The 16,735-nt window shown below is 44.1% G+C and overlaps 1 protein-coding gene across 3 annotated transcripts in view; it reads left to right on the forward strand.

The window, feature by feature from the left end:
• The window catches only part of Cnst (consortin, connexin sorting protein), a 78,581-nt gene that overhangs the window by 35,585 nt on the left and 26,261 nt on the right, over positions 1-16,735 (forward strand). For all 3 annotated transcript variants that reach the window (XM_055608913.1, XM_055608904.1, XM_055608921.1), the window contains one exon: positions 6,862-7,049. In XM_055608913.1, coding sequence (XP_055464888.1) covers positions 6,862-7,049 — 188 coding nt within the window. The remainder of the gene's footprint in view (positions 1-6,861; positions 7,050-16,735) is intronic.

Genomic DNA, 16,735 nt, shown 5'->3' on the forward strand with positions numbered 1-16,735 from the left:
GTGTGTGTGTGTGTGTGTGTGTGTGTGTGTGTGTGTGTGTGTGTGTGAAGGAGCCAAGGATGAACTGCTTCTCTCTTCCCTCGATGTGGGAGGTGTCAGGTTTGGCTGCAAGTGCCTTTACCCCTTAGCTATCTCGCCAGCCCTGAGTATCCCAGACTGTCCTGTAACTCACGGTATAGCCCAGATCCGTGGTAGCCCTCCTGGTTCATCCTCCAACGACTGGGATTGGTTATAGGTGTGGACCACCATGCCTGCTCTCTTCTCAGTCCTTCAGTGCCACAGCTGTCCTTCACAACTCTAAGGCGTTTTCTAGTAGTCCCCTTTCGTTTTTCTCTTTCTGTACTCCAGAGTTTGATCCCTATAAGGAGTTAATGTCTTATCTTCATTTGTTTAAGATAATTGCTTCTAAAGAGTCAACCATAGGTCAAAATTACATTTTGTTCTTCTATATACCTGACTCTGTTGTTAACAGTAACAACAAAAAGGCACACAAGTGAGCATTGGGAAGTACATATATACAACAGAATATTATTTGGCAGTAAAAAATAAAGTACTAACTCTGTCAGTAGTGGTGCACATCTTTAATCCCAGCACTCAGGAGGCAGAGGCAGGTGGATTTCTGAGTTCAAGGCCAGCCTGGTCTACAAAGTGAGTTTCAGGACAGCAAGTGCTACACAGAGAAACCCTGTCTCAAAACAAACAAAGAAAGAAACAATAATGAAGTACTCATACAAATCACAGTATGAATCTTGAAAGCATTAATTATGCTTAACGAAAGAAGTCACAAACGCGGAGTCTCCACAGTAGACAACACTGTAGATACTAAGCCACTAAAATCTGTAAGGTGAATTGTAAGCCGTGTAAATTACATCTCAGTAAAAACGAATTTTTAAAAGAATATAAAGGTAGTTATGTAGTCCATAGCTCCATGAAACATAAAGATTCCTGCTAAAGGACAATTTGTAACATGTTTTATATAAACTGGATAAAATGCTGTTACATTTGACCCTCTTTGCTTTTCTTCACACTTAACTCCTGGCTTTCTAAATCTTGCTTTTTTATCTGATTCTGTTATTCCGGAGATAATCTACTGTCAGGAGATTTTAGAGAATTATAGATTAAAACAGGAATCGTTTTAGGGAATTTTTCATTTTCTTTGGGTATTAATCTCCCTCTTTCCACAGTGTTTTTAAGTTTTCAAATGTAACACATGTGCCTATACCTTTGTTAGAGAGAGCATTACTCATAAATACTTTTTAAATTCACTTATTCGTGTGCAGACCATGTGTTTGTGGACGTTAGCAGACTGTGTGATGTCACCTCTCTCCTTCCACCTTTCCACGGGCTCTGGGGATTGAACTCAGGTCTCCAGGCTCAAACAACAAGAGCCTTTACTTACATCATTTCCCTTACTTCCTTGTAAGGTAACTTAATTTTGAGACACTTGTTAACCTTTATGTATCCCAGAGAACCACGAAACATTTTATATTTGATAACTGGTGAATTTAGTATTCCTGGAATGACCTTGATAACATGGTGGAACTTAGACGTTTTGATGTTAACCAAGTCAGGATGCCAGGATTGAAAAGCTCTGTATTAATTTCACATGAAACTTTGGCACTTGATTTGTTTGTGGACAAGAAGTTTAAGAGCTTTTATTAACTTAAGGTTTAGGAATTTGCATAATTAATTGCATGCTCGGGCAAACCCCTTGCATATTTTTAGTTTTTAATAAGACCTGTTAGAGTGTAGAACAGCTAATCAAACGTCTAAGAGGAAAATTAGAGATTCCCAGCATTGGTGCTAATTGGCATGTTCTACATAATTTAGAACCTAATTCCTGGCAATATTTATGTGTGCTAATTGTGCCATGAATACAAAAATGAAAACAGCCTGCAGCAAGCTCTAGGAAGTGACAGAACTGGAGGGAAATTAGGGAGCCCTGTGGTGGAATGGGCACAGCTGCCGTGGGTCACTTGCTCTGAAACCTTCAGGGTTAAGAGCAGAGAGACTGGCCCAGGAATGCTCTCATTGGCATGTGTTTGTTAAATCCCCTTCGAGTTGTCATAACATTTATGTTGTGAAATGTTTCTTCAAATCCGTGGTGTACCTGTGAAAGCTAAACACTGGGCTGAGGATAATGTGCCTGATGGAATGAGCCCTGTATTTGAAAGGAAAAACTAAATAAGATCTTTAAGTTCAAGATAAGTCTAGCTGAAGGATGTAGTATCTAATATGAAGGTAGGTCTAGGTTGAGGCTTACTATGGTTTATTGAAGCTTTTAGATAGAGCTCATCCTCTTTAAGTGCTCAGCAAAGCAAACAAGCTATAAAAAGGCTTGTAACTTTTGCTCAAGGAAAAATGCCCTTTGTGACATCTACCAGCAAAGAATGAGAAGATTCTCTTAGAGGTGTATGCATTGCTGTCCAGAGCCTGCCAGTTTATAAGCAGAAAATGTAGCAGATGAGAGGCGTGTCCTTCAAAACAGCCCCAAGGATTAAGAGTCACTTTTAAATTGCCATGTGGTTTGTGCCTGTAATCCCAGCCCTTAGAAGGAGGCAGGAGGATCACCCATGAGTTCAAGGCCAAACTGGGTTACATAGTGAGTCCCAGATCAGCTGTGGCTGCATGGTAAGAAGATCCTGTCTCAAAACAAACAATACCAAAAGATGCCACCTAACATAAAGCACTGGTTCCAGTGCCTTCTAACACTGTCACCTTTTTTATTCTTTGACATTAATTACTTTATTACCATGTGTCAGTAGACGAGCATGACCCCAGCCTAACCTCTTCACCATAGCCCTGCTTGTGCCTGGCTCCCTCTGAAGGCAGAGGCTGTAGCCTGAGGGCACAGGAGGAGACCCAGCCACATGGGTAATTATACCATAATACCATAAGTGGTAATTATACCATAATTACAGAATATGTCCCTTTGACCCCAGGTCAGGCCAAAGGACTTTGTCTCTGTTTCAGATTTGTCTTACTCAGAATGCTGGCCCTAATGCGGAGAACCCTTGAGTCTGTTTAGACAGTAACCACAATATTTAAATGTAGAGCACTGTCCTTTACTTTCTGACATCAGTTAGAAGTTAGAAAGAAGAAGCACGGGAGAAAGAGTCTGGGATGGGAACTGTCTAGACCTCAGGTTTACGTTTCCACCTAATCTGCCTGCAGATTATGGCTGAGATGGACACAGCATTTTGGGATGGGTTTACACTAGCTTTCACTTCCTGCTCGCTGCAGAGGTGAAAGCCCAGGGTCCCTTCAAGCTCTCTGTAAGCACTCATCCTTCCCCACAACTGTGAGTGGCTTTGTAGGTTGCCAGTTACTCTCAACTGCCCTGCTTTCTCAAGGGTAACTTCAGTCCTGGCTTTTCCTCTCTGGCTTCAAATGTCATCTTGTGACCCAAGCAGTTGTCCTTTGACTTTCTGACCACCTGACAATGTTTTTCAGCAAAGCCTGCCACTTTCTTGCTCTGGAAGGGTTCCTAATCAGATGCCGCAGAGATAAACCCCTGTGTCAGTCCTTTAGGCAATGGAGACCAGTTAGAAAAAAGGGACATGGGAGAGGGGGGCTGCCTCTTCTCCTGTTTTGCCTTGAAAACCCAATTCTAGGGCTCCATCAACACTGTTTCCCGAGTCATTGCTAGCTTCTAGACAGCATCCTTCAGGTCTCGTTGTGGAAATGTTTCATGTGTGTTGTTTTTGCCTTCAAATGATCCAGGCACACTGTTCCCAGCCTGAAGCCAAGCAGCCGCATCCCAGCTGTGCTCAAAGAGGGCGGTTCCTGGAGGGGCCTGCGTGCTGGTTGTAGTCCTGGGATTTCAAGACAGACTGTTAGAGGGCGTCTCTGCTCTGCAGGGTGCCTCTTGACAACTGTCAGGCTGGGGCCCTAAGCTGAATGGATCTGTGTCAGGGACACAGAACTGAACAAATGTATCTCGGTCAAGATAAACTGGCTAATTGCTGCCCCAGAGCTGTTACAAAAAATTTTTTTAGTCAAATAAAATTGTTTCTCAGTCTTTTGCTAAAATCAAGTATAAACGCTAAATAAAACCTTAACAGACAAATGCTAAACTGTGATCTCTTTTTTAGTGCTTAATAAAGTTGACAGGTGTTAAGTTAAATTAGGGCTTATGAATTTGCCTGTCATCTGCAAAATGTATAAATAGCATCACCACGTTGTTTGGTGGGTATTTTAACTGTAAATCACGTGGTTTTGCAAAGGAAGGTAAATAGAGTTTCTTGTCTCTCTAACCATCTGGATGCATGCACAGTAACAGAGAGCTTTGTTTATGTTGAATGAGACTTTATAGTGAAGGGGAAATTGCATGTGGCAGTTCCTGTTTTGATTTTCTTGCTTAACTGTAAATGTATTTTTTCTCAGAGAACTTTTTATGTACCACAAAGAATTTTAGCGATAATTCGTGAAACATGATTAACCTTCTTAAAGCAAACCACTTATAAGACTCCCAGGGCATCACTGTCACATGTAACTCTGTCAGAATTACCTTGAAATTCACATGGAGAACAACTGAACTTCTGTGTTACAGAGTGAATGCCCAGGTAGCTATTATAGAGTCATTTAGTGCAATAGGAAGGTACGGGTTCACATCACATCAGTGTATACCTGAGTCTCTGGCTGTGCCAGTGTTCCCCTCAACAATTCAGGGCTGAGAAGAGATGAGATGTGAAGGCCTGGGAAGACATGAGGAAAACTAGAGTGCCGGACTGAAAATAAGCAGCACCCACTGTGGCCTCTGCTTCAGCTCTTGCCTCCAGGTTCCTGCCCTGTTTAGTCTCTGACTTTCCACGATGAACAGTGGTGTGGAAGTGTAAGCCAAATAAACCCTTTCCTCCTCAGGTTGTTTTTGATCATGGTGTTTCATCATAGCAGTAGTAACCCTGATTAGGACAGTCTCTCACTGAACCCAAAATTCACCAGTTGGCTAGATTGGTTAGTCAGCAAGCCTCAGGGATTTTCCTGTATCTAGCTCTCTGGTGCCATTGTTGTTTTGAGACAGATTCTCTTGTAGCCCGGTCTGGCCTCAAACTCCATGTGTAGCTCAAGACAGCATGGAACCTCAGATCTTCCTGCTTCTGCTTGCCAACTTCTGGGGTTACAAGTATGCGTCACCAGGCCAACACTCTGTTTATTACCTAATTATCAGAATCTCTGTGAGTGTCTTTACTGTTTTAGGTGATGAGATCTAGGAGAGATTTGAGAATTCATCTCCATATATAGTGCCTAACATTCTAATCTAAGGTCACTGTGAAAGATAATGCTATAACTGGACCCTAGCTCCTCCCTTCTCCAGCAAAGCTCTCTGACTTATGGACTCTGTTTCAGTAGGGAACATTGTCTCGAGAGGTAAAATATATCCAGGCCTATAATCCCATGACTCAAGGAGGCAGAGACAGGCAGTTCTCTGTGAGTTCAAGACCAGCCTGGTCTACAAAGCAAATCCAGGACAGCCAAGGCTACACAGAGAAACTCGTCTTAAAAATAAAAACAAAAAACAAACAAACAAAAGGTGGTAAGATATAGGTGTGGGTAACATCTCTGAAGTTTGTGATTGTGGGTGTGTGATTGTGTGAGTGTGTGTGTGTGTGTGTGTGTGTGTGTGTGTGTGTGTGTGTGTGTGTTAGGGTAGAGTAGAACATAAATAGGTAGAAATGGATGGGAACTCATCCAGCTTTTAAAATGTGCAAGAGCACAGAGAGGTGTAGAATATTTTCCTAGGGAGTTGGAGAGTATACCAGTCTGGCCAGAGCACTGGGTTTATTTGGTAGACAGAGAAGGGGGGGAGAGGGCCTAGGCCTAGGGCACACAGCGGCGGGAAAGAGCTTACTTGTACTCTTATTACTGGAAAAGAGCCTTTCTGAGACAGCAGCTGAATGACTGTATTCACTGGGATACGTATTGTCACTTGGTTTGAACATGAGAATTGGAAGCAATACTGAGGTTTTGGTGAAAGCTGTTTTCATAACAGTTAACGTGAAAAGTGGGTGCATCTCAAAGGCTGTGGATGGGCTGAGCACCTAGCAGTGATGGCTCAGAAGTTTGCAGCACTTCTTTCTCCAGGGAAAACACCTCACTGCTGTAGGTGCTGCCACCTGAGTCCCCACCAGTCTCCTGGGACCTTCAAGTAGCTCTAATGTTGTAAGAAGGAGGCTCAGTTTATTTCGCTGTCTTGCGGGGTATCACAGTTGCCTGCTTGTTCAGGTCTTTCTTATTTGAGGCAAGACAGAACATCAAAGTATAGTGTATCTTTCTATTGGGAGAAAATCAAATTTTTGATCAGGCAATAAGTTGTGTATATTTCTTTGTTTATTTATTTATTTATTTTTTTTTTTTGTGTGTGTGTGTGTGTGTCCATATTGAGGCCAGAGGACAACATTAGATGTCACTGCCTTTTGTTTTTCCTCAGACACAGTCTTTTACCAGGGTGTACCTCATGGAACATGAGGCTGATGAGTCAGCCAGCCTCCCTATGGAATCCTCCGGTCTTAGACCAACCCAGCACTGGCATTACCAGAGTGTACCACAATGCCCAACTTTCTTGCATGACTTCTTGGCACTGACTTGGGTTTTCCCCTTGTAAAGCAAGCACTTGGCTTCACAGCCCCTTCTCACTGGTCCTCAGTGCTAGTTGGCAGAAATGGTTGCAGCAGTGCTCTAGCAACAGCGAAGCATCAGCACAGCCCCTCACTGAAAGAGGGCAGAAACTTGTGGTTTCTGGGTTTTTCCCCGAATCTCCAGTCTTCCTTGACAGTTTCATCACTAAGGGGAGCACTAGTGTAAGACATTCACCTGTGCCAGGGTCCAGCCTCATGCAGTGATTTCCTTCACTCTCTCTAGGAGATGCCGCACCTTTAGTGCAGACACAGGATGCAGCATCTCAGGCTGCCGGTGAGGAGGAAGCTGCCGGAATGAACGCGAATGACCCACCACAGGCCTCAGCGCGAGCGCTGCAGCCACTCTTCTCTCTGATCCGAGGCGAGGTGGAGCAGATGGACTCCAGAGCGCTTCCCCTCTTCCTCCATCAGGTATGATGCCACACCCTGATTTCAGCCTCACCAACACTGGTTTCTGTGTCTGGATTCATGTAAAACCCAGTTGCTCACCACTGACTATCCCACCCATTGTTGACAAGTGTTTGCCTAGTGGGAAATTTGCCATATTCTGCATGGTAGACACAGTGTGGCCTTGGATGATTTGTAATCTGGGCAGTCCCATGCTTTTATTCAGTGATTCAGCTAAATACAAAGAGGAATCAATATGGCAAGAGTTTAATAAGGTTCATGCGAAGAGGCCTGCTAGCCACTGAAGGGACAGACCTCCTAATGCGTGTCCTAAATAGATCCATGGTAAAATGGGAGAAATAAGTGTGCAGATACAAGCGTGGGAGTTTGTACTATCAGAGTGGACATGTCTGAGGTTTGTCCAGTCGGCAATAGAGAAAGAAAAGCGGCTCTGGAGCTGAGTTGTTCAGGGTGAGTAGGTTTTGGAGCAGGACCTATCCTCAATTCCCAGCATCCACAGGGCAGCTCACAACTGTCTGAAACTCCAGCTCCAGGGAATCCCAACACCCTCTTCCGTCCCCCAACAGGCACCAGACACACAAGAGGTACACAGACACACATGTAAACACCTATACACATCAAATTTAGAGATTTTTAAAAAGGAACGAAAGGTGCGCTTTCACAGCAGAGCGACTAGGCTATGAAAGGCGTGGCTGAGATGCCACAGGTGAAGGAAAGAGACAGGTGAGCTGAGGGCTTTCAGCAGGGAGAATGCCTGCTGGGGTGGGGGTGTCCGCTGTCGTTGCTGTTGTTTTGTCGTGCTGGGGATAACTGCAGGGCCTCACATATGCCTAACAGCCACTCAGCTACTGCGTGATACTGAAGATACCCAGAATGCAACTTGAATTTTAGGAACAGAATTCTTCTGATGATTGGCAGTGGGGAAAGAGGAGGGAGGAGGCCTTCAAGACAGCAGTGGGAAACATTCCAAAGTATGAGATCACTTGGAGAATTTTTAAATGCTTGTGATTTGCCTTTTATTTGTTGTTAAAATGAAAATAATTGGTACTTGGGACTAGAGAAAGATTTTCTGTTTGGTTGGTTGGTGTTTTTGTTTTTGAGATGGGATTTCATGTGTCCTGGCTATGTAGCTCAGGATGCCTTGAATTTCCGATCTTCCTGCCTCCTACTCCCAAGTAATGTGGTTACAGGCATGACCCAGCTAGGGATCAAGTTTAGGGCTGAGCAAGCACTCTGCCAAACTGAGCTACACTCCCAGCCCTTAACTTTTTACCTTATTTCCTTCTGTTTCAGCTTTTGCAGTTAACAATAGTGATTTTTTTTTTTAAGTCTAATACCTTTTGTTCCAAGGCACTAAGATGTATATGTTACAGATTCCTATTATTTGCTGTGTGGCTGTGGAGGAGCTGTGGCCTGCTGCTTGGCTCCTAAAACATCACTGACTTGCCATGACTGAGGACAACTATGCCAAGGCAGCCCTCCCTTGGCTTTCAGCCTTCATTGCATTTGCATAGTGGGTTGAATTTGCAAAAGATGTGCTCAGCTGTCTCATCCTCCTTATTACCATCTGTTCCCAGTGGACCAGCTGAGGTTGCCCCTCTCATCAGGTTCCTCAACATTCGTACTAGAATTTGCTATTGGATTTAATGCATCCATACTTAACCCAGAAGAAATTTGAATATGAGTTGAATTTAAATAAAGCTTTTTTTTTTTTTTTTTTTGAGACAGGGTTTCTCTGTGTTGCCCTGGTGTCCTAGAACTCACTTTGTAGAGCAGGCTGGCCTTGAACTAAGAGATCTGCCTGCCTCTGCCTCCCAAGTGCTGGGTTTAAAGGTGTGTGCCACCACACTTGACTAAAGCATCATTTTTAAAAATGTTTTTGTTTTTAAGACTGTGTGTATACGTGTGTGTGTGTGTGTGTGTGTGTATGTATGTGTGTGTATGTACTCTCAGAGAACTGAAGAAGGTGTTGGATCCCCTGGAGCTGGAGTTGCCCTACAGTGTATGCCCATCACGTGTGCTGGGAGTTGAGCTCTGACACTCTTAACTTCTGAGCCCTTTCTCAAGCCCCAAGCATCATTTTTTATGTGGCTGATGGGGTCATAGGTTATATAGAAGAGTGTCCTTCTTCCCAATTGATATAAGTGCAAGGATTAGAGATACTAAAAGTGAGAGAAACCTGAAGCTCAGAAAAGATGGAGGAGGCACAGAGAGAAAGCAAATTTGACAAAATGGCATTCATTGCCAAATCAAGGGTAAAAGTATGTGGCTATTGATTTTCCTATGGTTTGAACTCCCCTGAAGAATTTCAGTGCAATGTTGGGAAAAGAATATTCAAAATAAAAATAGAAGGGGTTGGAGAGATGGCTCAGCCGTTAAGAGCACTGGCTACTCTTTCAGAGGACCTGATTTCGATTCCCAGCAACCATGTGGTGGCTCACAACCATCTATAATATGATCCGATGTCCTGTTCTTGTGTGCATGAAGACAGGGTACTCACATACATGAAACAAACAAACAAGTAAATAAAATAGAGATAGAAATAACAAGACAGATCTTTTCACTGAGTTTCTATCCTTAAGCCGCAGTTATATTAGAGTTAAAAAGGTTTCTCCCCCCCCCCCCCCCCCACCGTGGCAGGTGATCCCAGGTCAAAAGCATAATAGAAGGGGGAGAGCTTCATTTTAGTCAGGAAGACAGTAAGAATCTTGACTCAAGAGTATCTGTTTGTATTTCACAGTGAAGTTCCACCCCATTTCCCAGAAGCACACCCGTCCTAGCCCTCTAAACTGCTGTTCCAACGCATCTCAGCAGTCAGTAGCCCTGGGAAATGGCTCAGTGAGTATAGTAGCATTGTGCTGCGCTGTGTGGCCTGGGCTTCTGGATCATTATAACGCTGGTGGAAGATGAATTGAGTTAAAGAGCATGGGCATGTACTGTGCAGTGTTTGGTCCACAGCCAAAGCCTTAGTCATACTGCACAGTGCCAGCTCCGTGCCCACCGGCCAGTTCTGAGGCTGCTTGTGACGTCAGCGCTGCGTAGCTGCAAAGGATGCTGGGGCATCAGTGCCACAGGCATCAGCTGAGGCCATCTTCTTTGTGCAGAATATGGGATACCCTGTCACTTCCCAAGGGACACACAAGGCAGGAGGGATGGAAGCACATTTATTTCATTTACTGAGTAACTCCCAGTACATCGTCCTGTGCTTTTCACCTAGATCCACCAGTTATTAGTTATTAACATTTTGATGTTTTGTAGTTTTCTCTGTGATAGTTTCTCCACTTAAAGATTTTACATTTCCTTTATTATAGTATGTATGTGTATGGTGGGATGTGAAGTACATGCCACCATACACATACATATAAATATGGAGGTCAGAGGATACCCTCCCACCTCCATGGGTTCCAGGGAGCCAGCTGAGGCTTTCAACTTTGCACAGCAAGCACTTTTACCTGTAGAGCTGCCGCACGGGCCCTTCCTCTGTAATCTACAAGTGTGTGTGTGTGTGTGTGTGTGTGTGTGTATGGCCTCATCCAATCCCATCCGAACTTCCTCACTGCACAAATCTCCCTTTGTTTAATGGTGTTCTCCAGGCTTCTCCCCTTCTACATGGCAGTATCTGTGACTTACATAAAACACAATAGACCGTGACACTTAGCTGCTCAGGAGCCAGTGGCATCTCTTCTCATTCTTAGTAAAAGCCAAAACCCTGACCGCGGCCTGTAATGCTTCCTGTGAGCTCTGCCCATCGCCCCTCAGTTCTGGATTCCTACCAGTCTTTCTTGGTGTCTTCCAGGAGCTCTGGCTCCCTGGCAGCTCCTCAGATAAACTGACAATATTCCTGCTTGAGGGCCTTTGGTATCTCTTCCCTCTCAAGAAGCCACACTTCAAAGTAGGGGGTAAACCAGGTAACAGAAGATGGGAGACAAGGGAGATGAGAGATCACTCCGGGATGTTGGGAGGAGGGTCCAGCTTGGCGGCTCTCAGCCTTCCGAATGCTGTGACCCTTTAATGCAGTTCCTCATGTTGTGATGACTCCAACCATGAAGTTATTTTTGTTCCGACTTTATAACTATAAATTTGCTACTGCTATGAATCTATCTGACTTGCAACCCCTGTAGGGGTCGAGACCCACAGCTTGAGAACTGCTCATCTAAGTGAAGGAAAATTTGAAGGATCAGCTGCATCCAGGAGGGCAGTTAGCACCACTACCAGCAGATTAGATCTTGGGAAGAATCAAAACAAAACATTGCTTTGTTTCTGAATACTGCTGAACCTGAATGTATTGAAAGAAGATTTAGACATTGAGTATTTTAAGTTATTTAAGTGTGAAATACATAGAAAAATTGTACACTTAAAAGAAAACATTAATGTGGATAACACTTATATAGTCTATAACTTTAAAAATTAGGAGGATTCATATCTTTATCACTATTAGGCTGGCTCAGCAGGTAGAAAGAACACTTGTCAACAAGCCTGAGGACCTGAGTTAAATCCCAGGACTCCGGACACACACAGTAAAAGAAGAAAACTGACCCTCAAAAGTTATCCTATGACAGTGCACTCAACACACACACACACACACACACACACACACACTCTCTCACACACAAGAGGAGGGGAGATGGACAAATAAGTGTATAAAACCTTTAAAAAGTTTTACATTACATTTGTCTATTTGGCATGTGTGTTTGCACCCACTCACACACCACCACGCCTGTAGAGGTGAGAAAACAATTCATGGGAATCATTTCTTTCTTTCTTCTGTGTGAGTTCCAGGAACTGAACTTGGGTCTTCAGACTTGACAGCAGGCACTTTACCCCTTGAACAATCTCCCTGCACTACTTTCCCCTTATAACTCCAGAACTCAGAACTTGCTGTGTAGATCAGGCTGGCCTTAAACTCAAAGAGATTTGCCTGTTCCCGTGAGCTGGGACAAAGAGGAGGTACAACTGCACACAGCCCCCAGTTGGTTTATTTTTAATAAACATAGCTATGTTGAGGACATAGCTCAGGGGTAGAATAATACGCTGAACATGCTCAGTGCCCAGTGCTGAGGAGTGGGGTTGAGGTGGGCAGGAACAACTCCAAGCAAAACAAAGTTCTTTTCAGGCCAAGAAAATAGTTTACTACATGGATTGGCTTATAATAAGGTCAACATGGGACGTTTACCCATGATCTTGTTATAATACCATGGGATAGGTGAATGTGGGAGAGAATGACTGTCTTTGCAAGGTTGGAATGCCCACCAGCCAAGAACCTAGCAGTTCATCCTTTATGGAAGAATGAGAAATCAAGAAATAGCACATACAAGCTGGGTGTGGTGGTATACACCTGTATCCCAGCACTTGGAAAGTGGTGAGGAAAATGATGAATGAAAGATCATCCTTTGTTACAAGTTGAAGGCCTGGGCTATATGAAACCCTGTCTCAAAAATCAGGCCAAAACCAAAGAAATATAGCAAACGTGTATATAATATTGAAAGACAGAACTTTAAAATATATATGTCTGTGTGTGTGTTAAAAAAAAAATCCAGTTGCTTCCTTTGCTGAAAAAAATAGGACAAAGGGGCGCAGGCTACAGTTTTTCTAAAAGACCCTTAACATCTCCTGTTGTGTGAATTGGACTTGGAGGACTGAAAGCCATCTGCTGCACGCACCACAAAGTGCTTAGTATGGTTAGAGATGTGTTTTCTCTGCCAGCCCTTACTGTTGGGGGCTGGGAAGGGGATGGGTATGCAAAAGAGGCTCTGGGAGATACAGTAACTGGGAAGAAAGCCTGGGCGCCCTGGCATGAGGTAGTCTAGGCAAGCCCTGAAAACCCCCTGCTGCTCTGGGAAGCTCTGCTTAGTGCAGGGCAAACCTGGGAACTGTGAGGTGAGCTCTGCTCTGTAGCATCCAGGCCTGCTGTTCCCAAGGTCTGAAACTGAGGAAAATGCTTCTTTCCCACACCCTTCAGGAGGAAGAAAAGCACCGGCCTTCATGTCCCAGGGTTATCACAGTGATAACGATTGGAAGGAAACATAATTGCACCCAGGACTTTGAGAATGGAGGTGTTGGTAGAGGGTGTGTTGGAAAGTAAGTGAAGCTAGCGGTGTCCGTCCCTCGAGGGGAAGCTCAGCTGTACAGGAAATCCAGACACCCTGGTCATCTGTCAAAGGCCTCTGTGGTGAGAAGCCCTGGAGAACCTGGCTGTCTGTCCTGCCAACCCCTCCAGACATTTGGATGAAGCCAGTGATTTCTCAGTTTGTTGATTGCAGTCACTAGGTGCGGCTATACAGACCCTGGGACTGCAGAGATTAGAGAGGTGGCCACTTAGAACCCACCCCCATCTTCCAAGGGATCCATTCAGCTGATGGATGCTAAGTACCCACCAAAGCGGAGTTACAAAATGATTAAGGGGGCATCTCAGGAGGTTCAAGATCAGCCCAGGCTACGACTAATGAAGTTCCAGGACAGCCCGAGCTACATTGTCTCAAAGTTCAGCTTGAGACCAGTGCATGGCAGTATACTGCAAACACTGGGAAACTTGAGGTAGAGGGCTCAGCTTTGTTTCTGGTAGGTGTGGGTCTCCGGCCATTTTTAAAATGAAAATGATATTCAGGGTCCACACTGCTAAGCGTCAGGACTTGGCCTAGAACCATCAGGTCGCTCACCTTTAAAGCCCATGAGCTCTGCCAGGCTGCTTTCCAGTGTTAGGTGAATGGGGCGGTAAGGCTCACTGCAGTGGTCTGCTGGATTTAGGTGGATTTTTACAGGGTAAATATTCTTCGTGTTTAATTTTGAACTTGCCCTCTTTACCCGCAAAGGCATTTACTTTTGAGGCATGGTGGAAAAGAAACCCAAATCCTGCAAATTGTCCTCTGACCTCCACATGTAACAGACATACACCCCCACACATGTACGTACAAAAGAATTTTGTTTTTGTTTTTTGAAACAGGATTTCTCTGTGTAGCCTTGGCTGTCCTGGACTTGCTTTGTAGACCAGGCTGAACTTGAACTCACAGCGATCCACCTGCCTCTGCCACCCTGAGGCTAGAATTAAAGGTGTGTGTCATCATGCCCTGCTTTTTTTTTCATACAAAATAATTAATGTAAAATCAATCTGATGTAATCTAAAAAAAAAAAAAAACTTATATGGAATATTTTAAGTATCACAAGTTATGCTAAACTTTATCCATCTTTTATTTTACCAGTCTGGTCATAAACACTATTTTATCAAGGTTCTAAAAAAACTCTAAAGTTTTTTTTATCAAATATAAAAATAAAATTTATATGTGGACACACTCAGACTATAAGACTCATCTACTTAGTACATAAAAAATTCTGCTTCTCAGCCAGAAAGTTCAGTATATTACAGTATAAACTGGTAAGAGCTCCTAGGAAGCGGTTGTCCTTGTGGAATTACGGGCTCTGAGATAATTTCCACAGAACACAATTATTTTTGTGTTGACTTATCTTCCTGTGCCAGGTATTGAACCCAGGGCCTTGAACCATGCAGGCAAGTGCTCTATCGCAAGCCCCTCCCTGGCCCGTACAGTTGGTGAGCACAGAGCATGACTGGACATTTCCTCACAGCATCAGCCCTGCTGTCACTCCTTCCTCGGAGCCCTGTCACTATTTCACGGGGCATTTTTTGAAGTACACAGCAAAGGTTGCTGCTTATTAGAGGAAAGACAAATTTGGGCTCTTCTGGTAACACGATTACTTAAAGTCAGCACCAAACAAAATTGTTTAAAATGGCTATTCAGTGGGGAGACAAATAATCGGCGCACGTACATTAGTTACGGAATGTAGGCCTGGGGACTGGATCAATGCGCAGCACTCCAGGGCAAACAGAGTACATCAGTGCCCACGGCCTCCCGCAGAGACCAGAGCAGGTGTGTCCTGGCTGCCAGGCTTTCTGTGTCAAGGCCCCTAACAGCCCAGGAAAGAGGGAAAAAGTTGGATATGTGGAATTAAGTGTTGCCGTTAAAGTTCAAAACAATATTTTACTCACTTTTATACGCTCTAAAGTCTATGATAAAGACACTGGATAGATGATGTACTGTTGGGTGAGTGAGCGTTTAGTTGAAAAGAAATGCCACAGCATATGTGTGATCGAAGCTGTAGGAAGGACACAAGTGTAAGACAGAGAATCAGAAATGCAGGGAAGACTTTTTAGGAGTTCAGAGTTTTTTAAAATCAGAGAAAGTCTTGATTGTTTGATGACTGATCGATTGATTGATTGTGTTTGTGACAGGGTTCTTTCTGTCCAGGCTAGCCATAATTCCTGGGCTCAAGCTATTGTTTTTGCCTTCTCGTAGCTGGAATTAAGGTATATGCCTGATTGATTTTGTTGTTGTTGTTGTTGTTGTTTAAAGATCCTTTAGAATGAAACTGGTAACTGAGAAGGCTTTTCTGGGATCAGATCCTGAGGCTGGACTCTGTCTAGTGTCTGTTTATGAGTGGGAGTACATGTTCAGCTGTTCACAGTTCTTTTGCCCTGGGTCTCTCCCTTTGGTTGTTGTGTTGGGAATTGAACCCTGGTCACCAACACACGCTAGACAAGCGCACTGCCACTCAGCTACATCTCCAAGCTGTGGTTATGGCTATGGTTCAGAGCCTGGAGCATGCTGGGCAAGCACCGTATCATCTAGCTAGCCTGGTCTTTTTAAAAATAGCAGTACAACACCGGGCCTATAATTAGCACTCAGGAAGTAGAAGCAGAAAGATCAGCAGTTCAGAGTCACCCTTGGCTATAGAGTGAATTTTAGGCAAGCCTGCGCTATAAGAGATCTTGTGTCCAAAAAAAAAAAAAAAAAAAAAAAAAAAGGTAGGTCTAGGCATGGGGCTGAAGAAGTGGCTTAGCAGTTAGGAGCATGTAGTGCTCTTCCATTCTCTTCCAGAGAATCTGAGTTCAATTCCCGGCACCTACACCAGCTGGATCACAGCTGCCTCTAACTCCAGCTCCAAGGAATCAGCTGCCTCTGGCTCTAGCAGGCACCTGCACTGACATTCCCATACTCACACAGTCACACACATGATTGAAAATGAAACAAATACTGTAATCACAGGACCGAGCGATAGCTCAGGCGGAAAAATGTGTAAAATTAATTGGAGGGGCTTTCTCTTTCTGTTCTAGCTCTCAAATAAGGAGACAGAGACCTGTTACATTTATTAAAAGTCTTAAGCAGCACAGCTGGGGAGCTTCTCACCCACTCTAACCTGTGCTAGCCTGGCCTACTTCCCACCCATGTGCCCAGGTACCTGCCATCTCATCTCACCCTGGTTGCTCCTGCTCCATCTTTGTCCTCATGGTGACTCCCTCATGATGACTTCCTCATGGCCCAGCCTCATGGGTCCATCCTTATGGCCACCACTGCAGAGACCTCATCTCCTGTCTCTCTCTCTCTCTTGTCCATCTAGGACCTCCCTCCTGGGGTTATAAGTCTCACCTTAACTCTCCTCCCATCTATAGGCTGTTCAGCTCTTTCCTTAACCAGTCAGAGATGATGGAGAACAATTTTAACACAATATTGAGATAGGATATTCTATAATAGTAATGACAGTACCAGAATCTGTTAACATTTAGCTCAGTTCAGCAATTAACAGTTGAATATACAGAGACACATCTTAATTCAATGTGACTGAAGGTCACCTCTACAAAAGTACCTGCTGTGCAAGTGTGAGAACTTAGTCTGGATCCC

Source organism: Psammomys obesus, unplaced genomic scaffold (assembly GCF_907164565.1).
Source record: "Psammomys obesus unplaced genomic scaffold, mPsaObe1.curated_primary_1811, whole genome shotgun sequence".
Classification (NCBI taxonomy): domain Eukaryota; kingdom Metazoa; phylum Chordata; class Mammalia; order Rodentia; family Muridae; genus Psammomys; species Psammomys obesus.